General features: G+C 38.5%; 1 protein-coding gene across 1 annotated transcript; it reads left to right on the plus strand.

Annotated features, from left to right (window-relative positions):
• Window positions 1–3,412: 3,412 nt before the first annotated feature.
• On the plus strand, window positions 3,413–21,879 carry LIPN (lipase family member N). Its single transcript, XM_004369908.1, has 9 exons — window positions 3,413–3,520; window positions 4,162–4,279; window positions 6,576–6,774; window positions 10,227–10,336; window positions 12,847–12,983; window positions 15,292–15,438; window positions 17,291–17,362; window positions 18,258–18,329; window positions 21,646–21,879. The coding sequence occupies exons 1-9, from the start codon at window positions 3,413–3,415 to the stop codon at window positions 21,877–21,879; spliced, it is 1,197 nt and encodes a 398-aa protein (XP_004369965.1).
• Window positions 21,880–24,148: the final 2,269 nt, after the last annotated feature.

Here is a 24,148-nt window from a genome sequence, read left to right on the forward strand (position 1 = left end):
CCTAGTGAGCAAGGGACAATTTCCACATCCCAAAGTCTTTTACTCCAGGGCACTATTTGTCTCAAAAGTATAATGGATCAAATTATTCCTTGTTCCAAAATTGTTATTAGTTTCTATTTTATTGGTTGCAGCCTGATCTTTCAAGTTTGAGTTATTTTCAAGGGATAATTGTGACTCCTTTGAAACAAAGCAATGTACTGAGAAAAAGCAGTCTTGGGGAGAGAAAAAGCAAATAAGCCAACAAAAGAAAGATTAAACATTTGCAATAGCAAATGCGTTTTGAATTAGAAGGTTGACAGGAAAATAAAGATCATTTTCACAGACTCCAAAGTCAATGATCTCTGTTCAACTGTGTATTTTCAGCCATCTTGAAAATCAAATGGGCAGACATTGTGAAACAATCTGCTCAGGCTAAAATCTGATGCTTGGATTAAGATAGCAGAAAAACCACAGGCCTTCTGATAGGTTGTCCCTTAGGCTACATTTTGCCCAAGATCCCTTTCTAGATTTAATGTCATCTAGTTTAATGAAAAAGTAGAGGAAAAATATGAGTTTGTAGAGACTAGGGATTATCATTTGTAATTTGTATTCCCCAGGGCCTAGGAAGACCTTTCAATTCATTTCATTTTAATTCATTCCAATGTATTGAATATCTACTAAAATAGCAAGCTTACATGAGAAGAATGATTAAAACATTGTGGAAAATGTTTACTTCATTTATGTGATACAGCTTTGTTTCTGTACAAGCAAAAGAAATGGAAAGTTGGAAGAATTATCCAGATTATTCCGATAACCCTCAAAGTTGTAGAAGAAATATGAGAAGTCAGTGGTGCAGAAATTCTTCTGGTATTTGAGCTAGTATATAATCTGTAAAGGTCTAAGAAGTTGAACTATATTCATGCTATTTCCACATGAAGTCATGGCAAGACTTAAACATTAATAATAACACTGCATTTCCTATAACTCTCTGAGGAGTTCATTGAAATTTCATTAGAAGGGATTTTTTTTAAGTCATAATCCATGAGAGATTCCAGGCTAGTCCACACACCTATGCCAGGTACCATCAATCAGGGTAAAGCATGGTTGAGTCTTTCATCAAAGGCTGAATGAGTATGAAGGATGCGTAACTTTTCTACCTTTTCCAACCAGTTGAGTGTTTCCCTTTACTCTGCATTTGTTTAATTGGCAGAACTTCCATACTCAAGTGGAACAGATTTTAAGATTTGGACAAATATGAACATACTTTTGTTTTTGAAAGGATTTGAGGATCAGACCAAACTAATAGAACTGAAACTCCTATATCATGTTGAGTAGCAACTTATTTTTCCCTGCCTTCTTCATGCTGGGGGATGAAAGGGATTCAGTTCATGCTTAGGCTCTATAGGTACACAAAGTGAAATAAAAGATGGAGGCACACATGCCTCCATTGTCTGGTATCCCAGGTGGGGTATGGAGCTAAATGGGCTTCATTTTCTCCTCAGGCATTGATTTCTACTTTGCTTAAAGCAGTGATTAAGTAGTTTGTGGGTCAGTAACGCAACAGTTGTTGCCGAAGTTGGCAGTAGGCCAAATCCCTTTGGTTTGTGGGTCATTCGATTTCCAATCTCCTAGACTCAAGAGTTGGAAGTCAGAATTGTCTGCTTTTCAACTTAATTACAATTACTCACATCCCTACACACTATGTTGTTGATACAGCACTTTCATGTGAATTGCTTCATTTGGCCCTGGTAGTAATGTTGTGGGGTTGAGAAGGCAGATACTATTATCTCTGATTATGTCCATTAGGATCCTGAGTACATTCTACTTCCCCATTTGATGCACTGGTTTGAAAGTGTTGCTGAGCCTTCCCAACAGTGACAGATACTCAGTTTAAATATGAAGGATTCAGCCAAACTGGTTATTTGGCCTCATGGAGACCACTATTTCCCAACCTGCAGGTGCATCATGGTATTTGGTGTGTCAGGAAGACGTCCTAGGTGTGTTACAAGGCAGCATTTCCTCATTTCCAGAGGCTTCCTGTCTGTCGTATCTCTACCTTCTAACTGTCACCGCAACCATATGTCATTCTGCAGCCTGATGCCAAAAGCAAAAGTTCAGACTTTCTTAAAACGGAGTCCTCAGGAACAGAGGAAGCTCATCTAACTGGGTAAGGTCCAAATTTAACACAATAGGGAGGTAGGGTGGAATGGCAGGAAGACGTAAATGCTCTGCGTTGAGGCTACCTGGGTTTTTACCGTGGTTCTGTCACCTGCTGGCTCTGTGACCTGGGGCAGGTCTTAAATTTCTCTAAGCCTTTGTTTTTTCACTAATAAAAAGAGGATAATAATAGTACCTATTTCATGGAATTTCCATGAGTTTTAAATAAAATCTGTGAAGTATTTAGAACAGTGCTTGGCACAAGGAAAGCACTCCATAGATATTAGCTATTATTTTTTTCAAAGATTGCAGATTTATATGACACTTAACAGACATAAAATCATCTTCAACCACACAACAAATGTATGAAAAGTGATTTAGCCTCAAAAGCAAACTCTGAATTTTGGAAGTCAATCATTTATTGGTTACAATTGACATTCAATGATCCTGCTCTCCTGCTAATTCTTAGAATTCACAACAACAGTGAAAAGCATTTATTAAGAGCTTACACTGTGCTGAGGGCTTTACAATGTTATGCCATTTAATCCTCACAATAACCCTGTGAGGTAAGTGATATTATTATCTTAATTTTACCAACAAGAAATCCAAGAGACAAAGCTATTAAATAACTTGCGCAAGTTCAAAAAGCAAGTTTGTGGTGAAGCTGGACTTCAATTTGAGGCCAACTGGCTGCACCACTCCTATGTCAAGCAAACTGTGATTGTCAGCAGCCTGCCTTTGAAAAGACATGTTTATAACCATGGCAAGGGAGTGAGACTGTACATTTAAATGTGAAAAATTGCCTTTGGGTGTCCAAAGAGAGAAATAGTCACATTGCTAGAAACTGATCATAAGCTTGTTTGTTTGGATGAAGTTTCATCTCTTCATTGTTATTTGTTTTATGGGATACTGGGCTAGACTAGGAAACAGCTCCACCCTTCCATTTTGCTGCGGTATGAAAATTTTGCCATTGAATTTTTTAGGCATCCTGGCAGTTCACAGGTGAGCAATGACATAAAATAATCTAAAAACTTTGATCAAAATAAAACCAAAAAAATCTCCTTACTAGATTAAATTCATTTAATTTTAAGAACCAGACTACATCAACACAGTTTCTGTGTGTAAGAATAGATTAATAGTACTCCAAGTTAGTACACTCCATACTTTCTCAGAGTATTATTGAAGTTTTTGTTAGGGCATTTTTTTCATGTCATTAATCAACTTGGATTGACAAAATTAATCTGCGAATATTAAATGTTTTATGCCAGGCATTCCCATGATGTGGCTGTTTTTAGCAACAACCTGTTTGATTTGTGGAACTGTAAATGGTGGTGGATACTTTCAATTGGAAAAGGAAGAGAATCCTGAAGTGTGGATGAATATTGTAAGTCATAGAAAATTCCCAAGAGCAACAGGTAAAGCAGGATTAATTGGTGGTGAGATCATCAAAGGTCCTGTTACAGCAGAAACTCTCTGATAAGAAAACCGGTAAAACACAGGGGGTTTTTAACATCTCTACAAGAGTCTAGCTAGGTAGATCTGATCTTTTGGCTGAATAAATTGCACTTTCTAATAACAAAAAACAGAATCGTGTTTTTATAGATCACTCCAGCTTTTAAATTTATATTTTAAGAGCATTAAACCATTTGGATGGTATATATGAATGCCTTCTACAAGACTATGGTTTTGTTAACTTTAAACTAAGAGTAGTTTCAAAAGTCAATTGGCTTGAGAATTTAGCTTTGTGAGAATTAATGGGCCAATACTAAAATTCCTCCTTACCCAAATATTTATACATGTGTATGTATATACACACACATATATACATATATATATGTATTTCCCATTATTTGACATTTTCTAATATTCTACTTATTTTTATCAAAACAATATTAATTTTACAGTTGCCTGGGACTACAAATTTCAGATAATTCACCCCAATAAGTGCACACCAATGCTGTTCTATTTCCTTTTGATATCCTTTACAGAAGACAGTCAGCTAACACTTATATTTTTACTGGGCAGAGTGAAATTATCACCTATAATGGCTACCCCAGTGAGGAGTATAACGTCATCACTAAAGATGGGTACATACTCAGTGTCAACAGAATTCCCTGTGGGCGAAGAGATGCTAGGAGCACAGGTACGACACACACCTCTCCTGAGAAAGAGGACTGAGTATGACCAAAATTCACTGCTGGCTGTTCCTCAAGGGAGTGACTGATTCATCAAAATGAGTTTGAATGATTGTATTAGTCTTTAAATGCTTAACAGGGAGGCTCACTCATTCCCTCCCCTCAAATTTGGTGAAGACAGGCAAGAACCTAAAAAAACAAAGGGCAAGACCGATCTTGTTGACTAAGATCAGGCTTGCATGCTAGATGTAAATGCAAAGGTGGAGCCTACATTTTGTTAGCTCATTACTGACATCTGGTTTCTCATGTAGAAAATTGCCTTGTCCCGGAAAGTGGATTTCTTCATTGTTGGAACAAAATTTGCTGGGTTGTATGAAGTTGGTTAAGGGGCAGCCCAAAAGAGCCTCCTGTCCCCACTAGAATCAACGGGACTTCCTCTGTAGGATAACAAAGCAAGTTAAATAACTGGGATTTCTGAAAATTTGTTGGGAATGAAATCTTTAACATCCACATAGGCTTTGTTTGCCCTAAAGGGCAGATGTTTTATGTAATGAAAGGACAGGGTGTTAAGAAGACCTGAATTCTGGAATATGAAAGAACCAGCCATGCAAAAGCAGGGAAATTACATTTCTTAAAAGGGGAATAATAACTGCAAAGCTTCTGAAGAGGGAAAGATAAGAGTACACAAATTACCTGCCAAGGCTCCGTGGCAAATAATTTACTGACAGTTGCATATGCCAGGAGTTGGAGCTGACTCAGTAACAACTAACAACAGCAAGCATACCATGTGCAGGCTGCACCTTCTCTCCCACGCTCAGTGGGAGCTAGAATCATGTTGTTGAACATTCTCTCCCTATAAGACAGTAAGACAAATTCCCCGTAAGAATTTGTAATTCAAGAGTTTCAGAAGGAAAAACAGGAGTGAGGTGTAGATAGGATTATCAGATAAAATAAGGGATGCCCAGTTAAATCTGAATTTCAAATAAACATATATACTTTTTTGTATAAGTCCCATTTTAGGACATACTGATATTGAAAAGTTATCTATCGTTTATCTGAAATTTAACTAGGCATCCTAGCTTTTTTTTTTTTTTTTTTGCTTTTTCTTTTTGTTGTTGTTTGTTAAATCTGGCAATAACAGGCATAAAATATAAAAGGAGAAAATCTTTATAGGAACACTTCTGGTTAAGGAGGGAGAGTTTTAGAAAGATTTGGAATTAAAAACCATTTATTAGGTGTATTGTTTTATGAAATATGAAAGGACAAAATCTTTATAGGAAAATTTTTGCTTAAGGAGGGGAAGTTTTAGCAAGATTTGGAGTTAAAAACCATTAGGTGTACAGTAGCCCTGGTGGCACAGTAGTTAAAGCACTTGGCTGCTAACCAAAGGCATTGGTTCGAAACCACCAGTCGCTCCATGGGTGAAAGATGTGACAGTCTGCTTCCGTAAAGATTTACAGCCTTGAAAGCTCTATAGGGCAGTTCTTCTCTGTCCTACAGGGTCATTATGAGTCAGAATTGACTCAACGGCAACAGGATATTAGGTGTACATGAATGCTTTACATGAATTAAATCGGATAAACCTTCCAGCAACCTTAAGAGTGGGTACTATTAATAGTCACCATTTTACAGATGAAGGAACTGAAGCCCAGCAGATTATGTAAACTGGCCTGAAGTCACACAACAGCAAGTGACAGAACCAGGATTCAAACCCAGGCAGCTTGACACCAGAGCCTGTGCTCTTAACCGTTAAATGATAGTGCCCCAACCTTCAACTCTGGCTCTTCTCATCTCCCTAAATACTCTCTCCCTCGGGACTTTGGATAGAAGCTCGATGGAGAAGTGATCAGTGCCCATTAACACTCACCTTCTCTTCCTCCTGGGAAAAGATAAAGATTTAATCACGTAACCTACATTTCCTGAGCACATACTTTGTACCTGGTGCTCTGCTGACTGATTTACATGCATTATCTCATTAATTTCATACAACAACTCTATAAAGTAGCTGCTATTTTGATAATCCTTATTTTACAGATGTGGAAACTGAGGCTTAAGGGAGTTAGGTAACTTTCCCAAAGCCACCCACCTAACAAGGTACAGAGCAGGGATTATAATGCTCTACACTAATGACAAAGGAAAGAAGTGAACACTCTTCTTTGTTTTTTCTTTTTCCCGTGTGTGTGTGTGTGTGTGTGTGTGTGTGTGTGTGTGTGTGTGTGTGTTAATCATATTTCTGAGATGCTATATTTATCAGGAATTATTCTCTCTCTGCGTCTCTCTGTCTCTCTTCCCCTCCCCGTCCAGGTCCCCGACCGGTTGTGTACCTGCAGCATGCCCTGTTTGCAGACAATGCCTCTTGGCTTGAGAATTTTGCCAGCGGCAGCCTTGGGTTCCTTCTAGCAGATGCAGGTTACGATGTATGGATGGGCAACAGTCGGGGGAACACTTGGTCAAGAAGACACAAAACTCTCTCAGTGACTGAAGAGGAATTCTGGGCCTTTAGGTAAGCTGTATCTAAGAAAAATCATGAGGAAAGTTCAAGGCAATTTCTTTACAAATAATAATGTTAATAATAATCTGTGATACTTACAGTTTCTACTAACATCTCAAAGGAGAGAAACAGCAAGAAGTTTTGATTTGCACTGATTCACCCACAGGCAAATTTTACCATTTTAACAAGAAGATTTTAACACTCTACTCTATAGAACCACATTATAAGTTTGTCCAAAGGGACAGCTCCAGAAATCTGTCATGACCAACGCATGCATTCATTCAATCAATATTTATTGAGTATCTGCTATACAGGCTGACTTAACGTACAACCCATAGTTATGAACCAATCCCCGTAAAGCCTTTATATTAAAAATTGGAGATACATACAATGGTTTGTAATTACCAACGGGCGCTACTTTGCAATGTGCATCAAAACATTATTATTATAGAAAAAAATTATTATTATTATTACTGTATTATTATGTTAAAGATGTTTTAGTGTATCTGGAAGTGTTTCTTTAATGTTTTTTATGCTTAGAAAAGTACAGTATATACTACTTATATACTAAGACAAACATTTGACTGATGTTAGATAAGAACCTTACCTAACTATTCCAACTTATGTACAAATTCAACTTAAAGACAGTTTCAGGAACGGAACTCATTAGAAATCCGGGTACTGCCTGTATACACTGTTCTAGGCAATGGACATTCAACAGTAAACAAGGCAAAGTCCCTGCCCTCACGAAGCTTATATTCATTCTAGTGATGCCTTTACAAGTCTTCTCTCCTGGGTAGCCAGTCAATTTTGCAAAGATATTATGTGTCAGTACTATAGTTATACAGAAAAACTGTGGTTGAGACTGTAGAGAATAATGTTCAGAAGAAAAAACATGAAGTTTTAAAAATCTTGTGAATGGACAATGGAAAAGACTCTATTGATATATTGACTGTTTCTTTTAGTGAAAGCGTTTTTCTGTTGACGCCACAAGGCATGACAATGCCCACAGCGTGTTTCCCTTCCTCAATCCTAAGCTCTCAGTTGGTTTGCAACCTTACTGCTAGAACACAGTGTCATGTTAATGAAATATTCAGCAACCACTGACAAATTGAGAGGATAAGACCTAACTAAAACCAAACCTATTAGAACAGACTAAATTGTAAGGGTCAGAGCTCTTGGACAAGGGCAAGCACCAGGAAAATTTTGTATCACCAGTCCTTGGCTAGGAGCTTAAACCTTGCTTACTTTAAGATAATACAACAATTCTCTTATCATTGGGAGTATCAATCTAGAAATTTCCTCACATGTGCTTTTTATCAACAGGCCTTTGGCTCATAGGGTATCTGACTCAACTAAATGTTATATACGGTCCTTTTTGTTCTCTTGTATTACTGCAAGCGGAACCACTTCTACAGGAGTCTGGTAGATATTGAATACATCTCTATGTGGACTACAATATTAACCATAGCCACATCTGACTGAGTGCTTAGTAACAGCCAGTCATCTCTCTCATACTAGCCAATCTTGACAGCAACCCTGCAAACCAGGCACTATCATGTTCATTTCACAGATGAGAAAATTTAGGCTCAGAGCATTAAAGTAACTTATCAAAAGCTGCTCAGCTAGCAAATGGCAGAACCATGATGTACAACGTGTCCTGTTTCCAAAGCTGGATATTAAAAGACCCTAAGAGTTTTGAAGTCTCACGGGCAAGTCAAAAGTTGTTGTTAGTTGCCATCAAGTCAATTCTAACTCATGGTGACCTTATGTGTTACATACTAGAACTGTGCTCCATAGAGTTTGTGCCACCCAGGGGCCTAAGTTAGAAATTGTTGTTATTGTTGTTAGGTGCCATCAAGTCAATTTCAATTCATAGTGATCCCATGTGACAGAGTAGAACTGCCTTATAGGGTTTTCTAGGCTGCAATCTTTTTTTTTTTTTTATTGTTGTACTGTAAGTGAAAGTTTATGATTCAAGTTAGTCTCTCATACAAAAATTTATATATACATTGGTATGTGACCGTAATTGCTCTCCTTTCCACCCCTGATTTCCTGTGTCCATTCAACCATCTCTTGAACCTTTCTGCCTTCTCATCTCACCTCCAGACAGGAGCTGCCCATTTAGTCTCGTGTATCTACTTGAGCTAAGAAGCACACTCTTCACAAGAATCATTTTATGTCCCATAGTCCAATCTAATCTTTGAAGAGCTGGCGTCGGGAATGGTTTTAGTTCTGGGTTGACAAACAGTCCGGGGGCCATCCTTTCTGGGGATGCTCCAGTCTCAGTCATACCATTAAGTCTGGCCTTTTTACTAGAATTGGAGTTCTGCACCCCACTTTTCTCATGCTCCATCAGGGACTTTCTGTTGTGTTCCCTGTCAGGGTGGTCATTTGTGGTAGCCGGGCACCATCTAGTTCTTCTGGTCTCAGGCTGATGAAGTCTCTGGTTTATGTGACCCTTTCTGTCTCTTGGGCTGATACTTTCCTTGTGTCTTTGGTGTTCTTCATTCTCCTTTACTCCAGGTGGTTGGGACCAATTGATGCATCTTAGATGGCTGCTTGCTGGCTTTTAAGATCCCAGACATCTAGGCTGGAAACTTTATGGGAGCAGATTGCCAGGTCTTTCTCTTGTGGAGACACTGGATGGGTACCAACTGCCAACCTATCAGTCAGCAGCCAAGCCTTAACAATTGCACCACCAGGGCTCCTTCAGTCAAAAGTGGTGTTGTTGTTTTTGTGTGCCGTGGAGTTGATTCCAACTCAAAGCGATCTTATGTTGTTGTTGTTAGGTGCTGTCGCGTCAGTTCAGACTCACAGCGACCCTATAGGACAGAGTAGAACTGCCCCATAGGGTTTCCAAGGGGTGCCTATGGATTTGAACTGCTGACCTTTGGTTAGTAGCTGAGCTCTTAACCACTACACCACCAGGGCTCAGTAGAGGCATGTAAAATAGATTGGGAAAGAGAAGAGAAAGAAATCCAAGGGAAGGAAGTGAAGAGAAAGGTTGATATGACTGAACTTCAGATACTATAAACAAGTTTTACAATCCATTCCTTTTACTGCAAAGTAAAATATATAAACTCAGCTAAAAAAAGCTACAATTGCCTACATTTAATTGGATTATCAAAACCCATTGCCATCAAATTTCAACTCATAGCAACCCTATAGGACAGAGTCCAACTGCCCCATAGGGTTTCCAGGTTGTAAATCTTTAAGACAGCAGACTGCCACGTCTTCTTCCAGCAGAGCGTCTGGTGGTTCAAACCTCTGACATTTCGGTTAGCAGCTGAGCGCATAACCATGGCACCACCAGGGCTCCTCAACCACGTTTAGTTGGATAAATAATGAAATGCACACTGAATAAGTAGAAGCACAGAATTCTGAGTGTAAGAAAGAGGAGTGAGCAAGCCCTCTGAGTTTTGAACTTAGTTGTATTTATAAACCTCTGTTTTATTTTGCAGTTTTGATGAAATGGCCAAATATGATCTCCCAGGAATAATAGACTTCATTGTAAATAAAACTGGTCAGGAGAAGTTGTATTTCGTTGGACACTCACTTGGCACTACAATAGGTATGTTTACAAGGGCAAATGTTATCAGAGTCTTACAAGAGAGTTCACATTAAATTGGAATAGGGTAACTGCCATTTGAAAACCAAAAAGAAAAAAACAAACCCAGTGCTGTCCAGTCGATTCCGATTCATAGTGACCCTGCATGGCAATTTTAATTCTCTGTCCTTTGAGGGGCAGATACTCTAGAGCCCTAAGTAGAGAGACTCCCTGCCTCCCACATGCCTAGAGGCTGTGAATATGTAAGGCAAACCTTTCTGCATCTCTAGTCACAGTGCCACATTTGTAATGGTGATGCAATTTCTCAGGAACAGTATGGACAAAAATCCAAAGAAATAATTCCAAAGAGTAAGTTTCTAGATTCCCTCAGAGCTGAAAATGTAAAGCTGAATGCCTTGAAATATCCTCCAAGAAGTGGTAAATATACATCAGTCATACCATCCCCACCACTCACCTGTGATTTTTTAAAAATAAAAGGGTAGGGCTTATATTTGGACAAATTGAAAAGATATAGATATATTTTGTTTGTGGGTCAGAATACAAAAGTTTACTATAATAGATCGGCTGGGTTTATGTACCTAGCATGTGATTTAATATGTATGGCATAGCAATTAAATGTAAGCACTATGTAGGAATTTTTTTTTAAATTTCAAGACACTGCTCTTTGAAATGTTACTTTTTTAAAGATTGCCTAGATCTTTTGGGAAGAAATTTATAATCTAGCACCAAATAAAAACTTAGAAGAATTCATAATAATGAAATTTTGAATTTGTTACTGATCTTCCACTAAAATTTTCAATTTTTCAATTAAAATAATTAAAACTGCAGGAGACAATAAATATTCTTATAATATTCTCATTATCACTATCACCCTCAATAGAAAGCATATGTTGATCAGTGCTTTATATTGATCCTTAGGAAGCTTAAATTCTTGGAAGAGACAGTATCAGAGAGCATATACTAAAAGAATATCAAATACTAACGGGAGACCCAAAAATGTCACTAATAGCCAAATAATTATACTTTAATAGCTAACACTATTGAGCCCTTACTATGTGTCAGGGCCTGTGTTCAGGACCTCTTGCACAATATTTCCCTCTAATCTTCAGAACTTTCCTACTATTATTATCTCTATTTTATAGAAGAAAAAACAGAAGTTCAGAGAAATTGAGTTGTCCAAGGTCCCTTAGCACATAAGATGCAGAGCACAGATTCAAACCAGGTCAGTCTGACTTCACCAATGGATTGCTTGGGCCCTGTGAAGAAACTGTATGGAGGAGGAAAGTCTTGAGTTGGGTCTGGAAAAATGAGTAAGATTTAGATATGCTCTTATATCTGATCTGCAAAGAAAGCATAGGAAACTTGATCATCATTGCTCTACACTGCATTTAGGACATGACATTTTTCAACGAACACTATTGGCATTTTGGGCAGGGAAATGTTCACTATTTATAGGACATTTGGCAACCCTGGCCCCAGCCCACTAAATGCCAATAGAGCTCCCCAGAGTGCCCACCCAAAAACTCATCCGCACACACTTCCAAACACCGCCTAGTGGGAGTATCAGTATAAGCCTGGTTTGCAGTCTTTGTATCAATTGCTCAACCAAATACTTTAGTTATTCTTTTTCTGGCCAAGGCCCTCTTAACATTTCAACAAGAATTTCAGCAAAGAGCCTCTGCTATGGATCCAGATATACACACACATTAATGGAGGCTCCTGAAGGAGACACATGAGGGAACCAAAATACACAGATACTTCCCATGCCCTTCCCTGTCTTGTGCTTGTCTCCTTCCTCATCCTCCCAAGGCTTATAAATGTTTGCAGTGTAATTGCTGAAAGCACAGAGTGGATGTAACCACAGAGGACCCAGGGCAGGTCTTTCATCTTGGAAGCAGGAAAGAGTCTGAAGGATTGGCAAGCATCCAGTGAAATCCTGGGAGAGTGAGCTCTCATTCCACTGTGAAAAAGGAAGCCTGCCGAATAACTGGATGATATGGGTGATACTTCAGAAAGGATTGATTGGCTCATCTCTCATGAACAGACTATTTCTAGAAGCTCTGTGATTCATTCTGGCATGTCAGAGTTGGGAGTAAAATGACAACACTGCAAGCATTTACCCCACGCCAGGGAAGTAAGGTCGTCCACGGTTCACCCAGCTGTAGCTGCTTTGACAGTTTCTCCTTCCCCTTTCCCCCATCAGCTACTCCGCTTCCTCAACCAGGTTAAATTGTCCATAGAGAGAATAAGAAAAACTGGGAACATGGGAGTAGAAAGGGCTAAAGGCATCTTTGCAGAACAAGTCAGAAGAGTTTCCCAACTCATCCCCAAGATCATTGTACTAACCAAACCAACCAAACCGGATGCCATCAAGTCAACTCTGACTTGCAGAGACCCTATAGCATTGCAATGGAAGGATAAAAATAACAAAGCAGAGTCCTACTTCTGTTAGTAGAAGTATCGCATAAGTATTTCTAATGTTTACAAAATTGTCTTGTCTCCTGTTCTCTCAGGGTTTGTAGCCTTTTCCACCATGCCTGAACTGGCACAAAGAATCAAAATGAATTTTGCCTTGGGTCCTGTGGTCTCATTCAAATATCCCACGGGCTTTTTTACCAGTATTTTTCTACTTCCAACTTCCATAATCAAGGTAAGCACCCCCTTTCACCACAATTTATCTGAGGATCTCATTTTCTATCACAGATCCTTATTATTTTAAAATCTATTATAAAGTAAAAGTAGAAAATTTAGATGAAACCTATAGCAATCAGACTCTGTGAACATGTGCTTATATGTGTGTGTGTGCACCCTTGTGCATGTATGTCTTTATCTTAGTGCCTACAGCTCCCATCCACAATTTAATATACTAAGTCATCAGCAGAGCCGAATATATGTCACCTGAACTTCTAGATGAGCTGAGGGCTATGTCAGTATGAGGTCTAGTCACAAGTTTTCTTGTGACAGTTAGGCAGTGTCTTAGTTATCAAGTGCTGCTATAACAGAAATACCACAAGTGGATGGCTTTAACAGAAATTTATTCTCTCACAGTTTAGGAGGCTAGAAGTCGGAATTCAGGGTGCCAACTCCAGGGGAAGACTTTCTTTCTCTGTCGACTCTGGAGGAAAGTCCTTGTCGTAAATTTTCCCCTTGTCTAGTTGCTTCTCAGCACAGAGACCCTAGTTCCAAAGGATGTGCTGTGCTCCTGGCTCTTCTTGCTTGGTGGTCATGAGGTCCTTCTCTTCTTTGCTCAATTCTCTCTTTTACATCTCAAAAGAAATTGACTCAAAAGACAACCTAATCTTGTAGATTTAGTCCTGTCTCATTAACATAACTGCTTCTAATCCTCCCTCATTAACATCATAGATGTTAGAATTCACAACACATGGGATAATTACATCAGATCACAAAATGGTGGACAACCACACAATACTGGGAATCATGGCCTAGCCAAGTTCACATACATTTTTGGGGGACACAATTCAATCCAAAACAGGTAAGTCAATGGATTCACAATGCCCAAATGGAAGATACTCTTCGAGTTACATACGACCACTAATGCCCCTGACTTTGATGTTATTTGAACCTAGCAGATATACCCCTTTCCATATGGGAGCTTGTACTAATTTACTAAAGCTAAGATTCCAAAGCCTGTCTTAAAGCTCAATTATTCATTCAAATATTTATTGGTTATTTTCCAAGAGTTAGAAAAGTAATTTAACTGCCAATTGTGGATTTGGACTTTATTCATTGAAAGAATTTCCCCCATTCCCTGTTTTTGTTTCTCTAAAAAAAAAGTCATTGCCACAATGAACATAATAGTTTACCAAGATTGCCCATTCCATTTGGGATAGAGGATAAACTGGAGTTGGACTAAAATAAAGTCAAGGAGATCAGTTAAGGAATCACAGTAATTCACATTTAAGAATATGAAGTCCTACTTTTGAGTGGTGGTGCTGGGAATGGAAATTATTATTTGTGAGCTAGCACAAAGAAGAATTTCCATAGGGCCTAATGATTGGTTTGATACCAGTTTTAGTGTTTTGTTTACTGTAAGCACAAGAAGTAACTTCCTTTTTGTGTGGTTGATAATTCTATTTCAACATTTATTGACATCAATTAGTTTTGAATGTTTTCTACCTTTGTGTAGGGTTGAGCAGATTAATTTGCTAAATTAAATTCAGAAGCAGACACACCTATCTTTAAATATGTCAGTTTTGTATATATTTTGTTTTGCATGGATAGGTCAGGTCTGAGGCTAAGAATGTCACTGGCTTCTTTCGGTGTTTTATTACCTGCTCTCAAGTTTCCTGCCATTTCAAGTTCTGTTTCCATCTCCCTTTCATTTCCATTCTCAGATTTTTCAGAATTATCTGCAGCCCCAGAAGCTCCAGGCCCCCTACCAGAGATCCCCACTCCAGCTTACTTGCCCATGTCCTTCCAACAAATCATCAAATCTTTTCTGTCCGGCGGCCCCTCCCTTAAGTTCACCATTCTCTACATTACAGCATGAGAGCTAGCTAATCTGGGACACTAATATAAAACCAATGTGCTGATAGGCAATAGAGAAAACTCTGTTTTTCCTACTTATTCAAAGTAATATCCGAACTTAAGGAGAAATTGTTGCACCTTTCTTGCCAATAAATGACAAATATGAAATGTTGGCAATCTCTAATTGGACAGAATACATGGAAGCTTCACCATGGGGAAGTAAATTTGGGGCTTAGTGTCCTTTCTGCAATCTTTTTGTAAATAATGCTGATGATCTTCCATGGTTGGAGATGGAGTCATAAGTCAGTTTTCATGAATAAATTGGTCTCATTGACCAAAACAGCAGATACAAATATATTCCCAAGTATGGCTCATGCCAGGGATAAAGAGGATGTCAAGAAGTCTGAACATAGTTCTTGAAAAAATACACACACACACAGACACATATATATATATATTTACTTTTACAGGCTCTTGTTGGCACCAGAGGTTTATTTTTAGAAGATAAGACAGGGAAGCCACCTTCTGCCAAAATCTGCAACAATAAAATACTCTGGGTGATATGCAGTGAATTTATGTCCTTATGGGCTGGATCCAACAAGAAAAATATGAATATGGTATGTATAATGATTATGAGAGTTTTCAATAATTTAAGAAATTCTAGTTTTCCTTTGATTTGTTTTGATGTATGTATTTTACTGCATAAATTCATATGGCATATTTTATACACTTAAAATCAGAGATCTTCTGCACATAGATCAGGTATTCAGTGGACCATGAGTATGGAGACAGATTAATACAATGCCTTAAAAAATAAAATACTAGACGTAGAAAAGCAGATGCAGGCATTGAACGTATTTCATGTGTCCCTTCACTTGTGGATGATTTTGACCTCAAATAAAACTTAACCACTTAAGCTGGAAAATACAGGAAGAAGATGGAATTAACTTCTTGTGAAGAAGCAGCAGTCCTGTTTCATCAGCTCTGTTTCCTGTTATTTAGAATTCAAAAGAGAAGGAGGAAGAGAAGGAGAAGAAGACAACAACAAAGAGGAAGAGAATGAAGACAAAGGAAAAGATGGGAGAGAAAAAAGTGAGGGGGAGAGGAAAAAAGAGCTTACGTTTGCAGGCTACTGTGGCTGAATAGGTGTTGTTAGTCTCTGTGGAGTCAGGTCTGACTCATGGTGGCCTCAAGTATAACAGAAGGAAATGTGGCCTTGTCCTGCCCCATCTTCATGATCGTTGGCATGCTTGAGTTCATTGTTGTGGCCACTGTGTGTTTTTAGTAGCTTCCAGCCTGGGGCTCCTCTTCCAGCACTGTATCAGGCAATATTCTGTTGTGATCCACGGGGTTTTCATCGGCTAATTTTTGGAAGTAGATTGCCAGTCTTTTCTTTCTAGTCTGTCTTATTCTGGAAACTCTGCTGAAACCTGTTCACCATGGGTTACCCTGCTGGTATTTGAAATTCCAGTGGCATAGCTTCCAGCATCATAGCAACATGCAAGCCAACACAGTACAACAAACTGACAGATGGGTGATGAGTTGAATAGTTACCTCTGCCATATTCCAAAAAGGAGCCAATAGGAGTGTTACTGTGAAACTAGTCCCAAAGAAGATAACTGTTCTCCACCAGCTTGCCCTACCGTGTTCCCTAAAAGGCTAAGTTGTATTAGACTAAAAACTATGAAAAACCATTATTCAAAGCCCGCTTATTCAAAAGTAATGATTTTCAATAGTTTTGCTTGATGAGTTTCACTATATTCTAATACCTAGAATTATGATTACTATTATAATCTTTGTAATATAAAAATTATAATTTTTAGTCTGTAAAATGTACAAAAATTGAAGTACAGTGCATATGGAAGTGATTGGTTTTTAGCTTTTTTTTTTTTTCAAATATTTTATTTTATCCCCACAGGAGCCTGGCAAGTTGGTAGTATGATTTTTCTATGTCTCACTTACTGGATGAATAAAACAGAAACTCACAGATGTTAAATAACTTTCCCAAAGTCACAAAGTTTATAATTAACAAAGTAAGACCTGAAATCTAGATCTGATCTACCGGTCTGTGATCATGTAAGTGCATGTGTATGCACCTGCACACACACATACAAATATACACACATACACACATCTACACTCACGTACACACACACACACACGCACACTTGCACACAGCACCTCTCCTAGTTGCTTTTCTCCATAATGTCCATTCTGCTCCCTCTACTTCAAAATAAGCAAAATTTCCCACAGCTTCAGAGCTGGTGCAGATTTGCCCATGTTTTACTTGCATCCAAGTGTCTGGCATGAATACATATTTATCTGGATGATTCTGCTTTGCCACCACCAAAACCCCAGTACTCATTTATTAATTTTTAATACGCTTGTTCTCTGCTCCTGAAAGGCATCATATATTTGGATTGGTGATTCACTCTAGCTGTAACATGTTTTGTTGCTGTTTTCCATCAGAGTCGAATGGATGTGTATATGTCACATGCTCCCACCGGATCATCAGTACAGAACATCTTGCATATAAAACAGGTAGAGTCTTTGTCATGGAAAACCATTCCAATCATAATTTTCATTATACATTAAAAGACAGAGTTACTCCTGTTAACAGGCCTACTCTAAGAAACGTAGCTGCTAGCTTTTGTTTTGTCCTTGGTCTCCATCTTTATGCTCTAATAATCCCTGGCTTTTAAGCGCGAGCACAGATTTTGGTGGATACCAAGTAGGTGACATTAGCCAGAGCTTGTAAAATAGACCCTAAGCTAAAGCAAGAGGTAAACTGAGAAAGCCCAGGAGAGCTGAGGCTTCCACAGACAGAGGAATACCTGGGATTTTACTTCCTCCTAAGGAGTCTGGGCGCCCTGGTGGTGCAGTGGTTATAGAGCTATGGCTGCTACCCAAAAGCTCGGCAGTTCAAATCCGCCAGCTAAACCCTATGAGGCAGTTCTACTCTGTCCTATAGGGTCGCTATGAGTCGGAATCGACTCGATGGCAATAGGTTTTGATTTTTTGGTTAAGACGTCTTAGTGAGCCCTGGTGGCGCAGTGGTTAAGGCGCTCGGCTGCAAACCAAAAGATCGGAGGTTCAAACCCACCAGCCGCTCTGCTGGGAGAAAGATGTGACAGTCCGTTCCCCTAAAGATTACAGCCTTGGAAACTCTATGGGGCAGTTCTACTCTGTCTTACAGAGTCACTGAGTTGGAATCGACTTGATGGCAATGAGTTTGGTTTGTTTTGGTAAGGAATCTTGACTTCCCCTTAGCCTTTCCGTCAAACAAAGGAGGCCATTGCTTCTCTTTCTCGGTTAACCACATTTTCAGGTGGTAAAAGGTATTTTCATGCCTCCATTGACTCAGAAGCTTTATTTTGTTGTTAGTTCTTATGATTTGTAGCTTGAATGTTCTCTTTTTAAAATTTATTTGTTTCAGCTGTACCTAGCTGATGAATTCAGAGCTTATGACTGGGGAAGTGAAGCTGAGAACATGCGTCACTACAACCAGGTAAGCTACCCAGAATGACCCCAGAATAGTGGTTTTGGGAAATTATAAGAAGACATTATTTGCGAGTTAGAATCTTATCTGAAATTTGGCGTCATTGGCATTGATTTTTTTTTAATTTTTAAAAATTTAATTAAATTTTCTGTAGTTAGTACTTTTTTCCACTTTTAATCTGTACTCATTGCAGAAAATTCAGGAACAAAAGAAACATATATAAAGTAAAGCAAATCCTTTGTAATCCTACCATCTAGAGATAACAAGGTATGTTAATATTTTGGTGTATTTCTTCCAATGTTCTCAGCACCATACTGCTTTTACACAATTTTGTATATTGCTTTGTAACTTACATTCATATCAAGACAGAACCAATGTTAATGAGGGTTTTTAAACATGATTTTTAATGGCTCCATAATAATAGAAAATGTTTCATAAAAATTTTGATACAGAATAAATGAATATTCACTTCTTGATATCAACAGAGAAAAATCAGGATTTCAAACGAAAATTAAGAGTATTATCCACCCTTAAAGGGTTGGATCTTAAACCATTATTTTCCCCTATAACTTTATGCACCGAAATTTATAGGTACATTTAGATCTATACTTTTAATTTATCCCATGGTCACCATTTTGGTACTCAAGCAAATACTGAGCTTCTAAGCACAGACTAAGCCCATTAAGTTAAAATCTCCCAGCACATTTATTCAGAGCAGTCCTTTCTCAGTAATGGATTTGATTGTTAGATGAATGATTCTGTTAGTCCTTAGGACAACTACAAGAGCCAGGCTATGTATATTTCCTTTTTTTTCAATCAGCTTGATTAAGATCTGATTTACATATCATGAAATTCATTTTCTGTGTCCATTTCAATGAGTTTTGAGAAATGTATTCATTTGTGTAACCATCATCACAATCAAGATTTGGAACTTTTCTATTATCCCCAAAGTTTTCTCCTGACCCTCAAATTGTATATTCAAAAATGTATATACTGTACTTGCAAATGCTTAGGAAAAGTCCAGAAAAAAAAATATTGTGAAAGTGGTCACCTTCAGAGGCAGAGACTTGGAGGAAGGAAGCAGATGAACTTGAAAAAGGAAAGGCGAACTCTCGTCTTGGACTTCACATACTTCTGTTTTCTTCAGTTACTTTTAGTGAGCATGTTATATTTGTATATTTTTTACATTGGCAAGAAAATGAAACCAAAAACATACATACTCAAGATCATGTATAGTCAAGTTCCAGAGTATGTGCAGAAAGTCAATGTCCTTAGAATGTATCGCCGGTTAGCTGGTCCTACCTGGCTCCAGGCAAATCTTGTTTTGTTTGTTGGTAATTTTAGAAGTTTTGGAGTCAATTGTTATTACATTCTCTCAGAGTAACTAATCCCAACAGTTTATTCTCTCTTCAAGTTCCCAGCACCTTCTCTGTTCCCCTCCTTTATGTTTTTGTGAGAAAAAAAGGATTAACTCATGTAAGCTCCGTGAGGGCAGGTGTTTCCCTCAGTTTTATTCACTGATGTTTTGTCGCCCAGAAGAGACCTGGCATTTATACTGGGCACTCAATACGTATTTGTTGAATGAATGCCATTTCTTAACTTCCCTTTTATCTGCCTCAAAATATCTCTGTCCTCCTGATTCTCTCCTTTCTGTTTCAGAAAAATGAAAGTTTCTTCTTTTACCAAATTAGCTTAGTCCTTTGCCCTTGCTCCTGTCTGCTCTTAACGTCCTCTCTTTCCTGGTTCCTTTTATTATTTTAAAGAACTCCTGTCCTTTATGAAAAACAAACTAGCAAACAAACCTTCCCTCAACCTGGCAACTCTCAAGTTATCTTCCCGTTGCTCGGCTTTTATCAATTTTCTTTTTTTTAAATATTGAAAATAGCTAAATGTCTCTACTTCTTCCACTCTTCCATTTACTCCTGAGCCTGGGAAATGTAGTTTCTAACTTCACCTTTCTATTATAACTACTCTATTTGAAGTCACCAGTGACATTTAATGGTGTCCTGGGTGGTGCAAATGGTTAAGCACTCAGCCACTAACTGCAAGGTTGACAATTCAAACCCATCCAGAGATGCCTCAGAAGAAAGGGCTGGTGATCTGCTTCCAAAAGATCACAGCCATTGAAAACCCCATGGAGCACAGTTCTACTTTGATACACATGGGTTTGCCATGAGGTGAAATCAACTCCATGGCAACTGGTTTGGTTTTGAGTTTTTTTGGTGACATTTAATTACTAAATTTAATTGCCTATTCTCACCTTCTGAAATGTTATGCTAGTTACCAGGTCTCCTTGTAACTCTCCTACTTTGGACTTCCATAAGGCAGTGATCTCTGATTTTTCCTTCCTTTTTTAATTATTCCCTTTATCTCCTTCACTGGCTACTCCTCCTCCCCCCACTCTCAAATTGTCCGCATTTCCCAAGATTCTTCATAGCTTTCTCCCTTTCTCCCTTGGAGAATATAGCTATCTCCATATCTTCATTTGGAGCCCTGGTGGGACAGTGGTCAAGAGCTTGGCTGCAAACCAAGTTGTCCCGCAAACTGATGCCAATCCATCCTTCCTAAACATAGAGCTCTGAAAAATAACCCTGCTTTGCCTCCAAAACATCTAGAAGATCTCTGAATACCTTAGACTGGCATTCAGATCTTGACTATCTGCTTCCAACCTTATATCCTACTGCACTTGCTCACACATTTTGTTCTCCAAGTACACTGGACCATGTGTGCTCCTGACCATGGCCTGCAGAATCTTCTTGCCTCCTAGGAAGCTCTCCTACCCCCATTCCTGCCTGTCAAAATCCAACCATCCTTCAAGAGTCATTCCAAATGATGTTTCTTTTAATGAAGCCCCCAACTGGAAATAATGTCTTCCTTGTCTTTACTTCTATTATATTTTGGGAGTGTTTTATAGCATTTAGGAGTCCTGTTGCGCAGTGGTTCAGAGTTCGGCTGCTAACCAAAAGGTTGGCAGTTCGAATCTACCAGCTGCTCTTTGGAAACCCTATGGAGCAGTTCTACTCTGTCCTATAGGGTTGCTATGAGTCAGAATCGACTCAATGGCAACAGGTTTGGTTTGGTTTTTGGTTTATAGCGTTTAATATACCCTACTTTGTACACAGATGTTTATTTAGCTATCTTGTCTTGCTTAGTTTTTCGAAACTCCTTGAAGGTAGGGACCATTGTGGTTTTCATCCTATCTCCCATAGTGCCTAAGACAGCTATTGTCATAGTAGATAGTCACTGTGCAGCTTCTCTATTTGAATTTGGCTGTTGCTATGATTGTTCTTCCTCTTACGAACGCCCTTTCTTTCCTCTTCCACAGAGTTGTCCCCCACTGTATGACTTAACTGCCATGGAAGTGCCTACTGCTATTTGGGCTGGCGGACATGATGTACTTGTAACGCCCAAGGATGTGGCCAGGATACTCCCTCAAATCAGAAATCTCAGTTACTTTGAAGTATTGCCAGATTGGAACCATTTTGATTTCATCTGGGGCCTTGACGCCGCTCAACGGGTATACAGTAAAATCATAGCTTTGATGAAGGAATATTCCTAAGTGCAATATACTTACTTTTCAGTTAGAAATTGCTTCCAGGCCCACAAGAGGCTTTAGGAAAAATACTAATCAGCAGTGAGGTTGCCCCTACACTCCCCACCTTGTTGCTGTTGCAGAGGTGTTTCCTTATCTTGACATCCCAAGTAGGAATTATTTAAACTGTGCTCCTCTTTCTCTAAGGAATGTCCACATCTGAAATCACAGAATCTTATCCCCTTCGGCGGGGTAAGCCCTCTTTTTTATCCAAACTGAGTAAACTTTGCTTTGATAAATGTACAGTTGAGAGAGTAGTTAAAAGAGGCCTTTTACTTTCCTATTTGGAGTACTATACTGACATATTAACAGTGGCTTCATGTAAGTAATACCCCCTTCCCATCCCTTTTGTCAAAGGATTGAACATAAACATAGGAGTACTGGGTCAGAGAGAAAGCCCTTGGCAAGGCAACCATTTAGGAACATATTTTGGTGGTTGTGATCTTGTGGCTTACCTGAAATGACAACTAGGGCAATAACCATTATTGTCATCTGTAAGCCAACTAAGGGGCCCTGGTGGGGTTGTAGTTAAGAGTTTGGCTGCTAACCAAAAGATCAGTAGTTCGAATCCACCAGCCACTCCTTGGAAACCCCGTGGAGAAGTTCTACTCTGTCCTATAGGGTTGCTCTGAGTCAGAATCGATGGCAATGGGTTTTTTTTTTTTTAATAAGGAAACTATGAAATAAGCCCTGGTTCACATTAGTGAGCCTGGAAGAAAATGTTACAGTGGAAAGCTAATAAAATTTAAGTGTTCCAGGAGCTTGTCTTATGCTTACAAGCTAGAAAGAAAGATATAAAACTGGGAATGACTAGGGTAAGTTGAATTACTAATTTTTTTTAATTATTCACTCTTGACCTATTAAATTAATATTAATTTGAGAAACAATCTCCTCTTGTTTTGCTCTAAAGATAAACTGAACTGATCAGACATATGTCTTCACTATCAAAGTAGAAGTTTACTACTGCTTTTTATCCATGTAACATTTAAAGCAGTTCCCAGAAAGCCTAATTTAGAACCAGCAAGGAGGGCACTGGAACTATTTAACCTCTTGCTCTATTTAAGACTCTAAAACATGCAGGACATTGATTCTAGGATTTAGAACAAAGTTCAAAGAGTAGCATGAAATACTGGCCACTTTAAAGAAGATTGCAGTATTAATGTCACTTCTTCCATTTTTGAATGGTATGAACCTAGAAGAGTCCTCTACCTTCTATGAAGATGTAATTAGTGAGAAAATGAACACATATATACCTTCAACAGTTTGTTTTTATTTAAAACACGTAAATGTAAATTAACTCAGTAATATTTTCATGTAGGACCAAGGTCGTTTTAAAAAAAAAAATTGACTCCCTGCTTGTTTTGTGTACCACATAATTGTTCTTCACTAAATAATACATAATTTGTCATTTTTAGTTTTTAGTGTCTTTAAAATGTTTGAAAGAACTTGGGAAGTAATTTTAAGTGCAAGTCATTCTATATCTTTATAATTTTTATTTACCAAGTAAGACTATCTAATTTGACCACATTTTTAATGACTTTTATTGAGCTTTTCCAAAGAGTACGATGTAGCTTTCATACAAACAATACTTTTTTTCCTAGTCATATTTCATCAAATTATGCAAAGTTAACTAAATACTTTAACTGCTATAATAATAAGTACCCGTACCTGTTGCCGTTGAGTCAGTTCTGACTCACAGTGACACTATAATAAGTACAGCAGGCATAAATAAGTTTGGGGACAATATCTAACTCTTAGTAAACACATGATTCAACTAAAGGGAGTAGAAGGATGTGGCTTTACTAGGTTAGCCTACTAGTTACGAACATCTAGTAGGCATTGGACATCAGTTAATGTATTTTATGGAGAAAAGAGAGACATATAGAAAGGATCTGGACCCAATGCACAGGTTTGAGCCAATCCCATTGATCTCAGCATGAAGCAGAGCCACCCCAGCCAAACTGCAGACCTGTGAGCATAAACAATAAGTTTTTATTGTTGTAAGCCACTGAGATGCTTGTGGGTGTTTGTTATACAGCGTTGCTGTAGCAATAGCTGACTAAAACAAATTCCATCGGAGCTGTCTTAACTGACTTTCACTTAGCCAGATTATTATGTTAACCTATGTCCTCCTTTCTGTCTGTAAAACAAGATATAAAACTGTCCGTTACCACTAAAATCTGCCTCGTGCCAGCCCTTTATAGTCACAACCACCCCAAAACTCACCTTGTACCTA

This window comes from Trichechus manatus, unplaced genomic scaffold (assembly GCF_000243295.1).
Source record: "Trichechus manatus latirostris isolate Lorelei unplaced genomic scaffold, TriManLat1.0 scaffold00007, whole genome shotgun sequence".
In the NCBI taxonomy this organism is placed as follows: domain Eukaryota; kingdom Metazoa; phylum Chordata; class Mammalia; order Sirenia; family Trichechidae; genus Trichechus; species Trichechus manatus.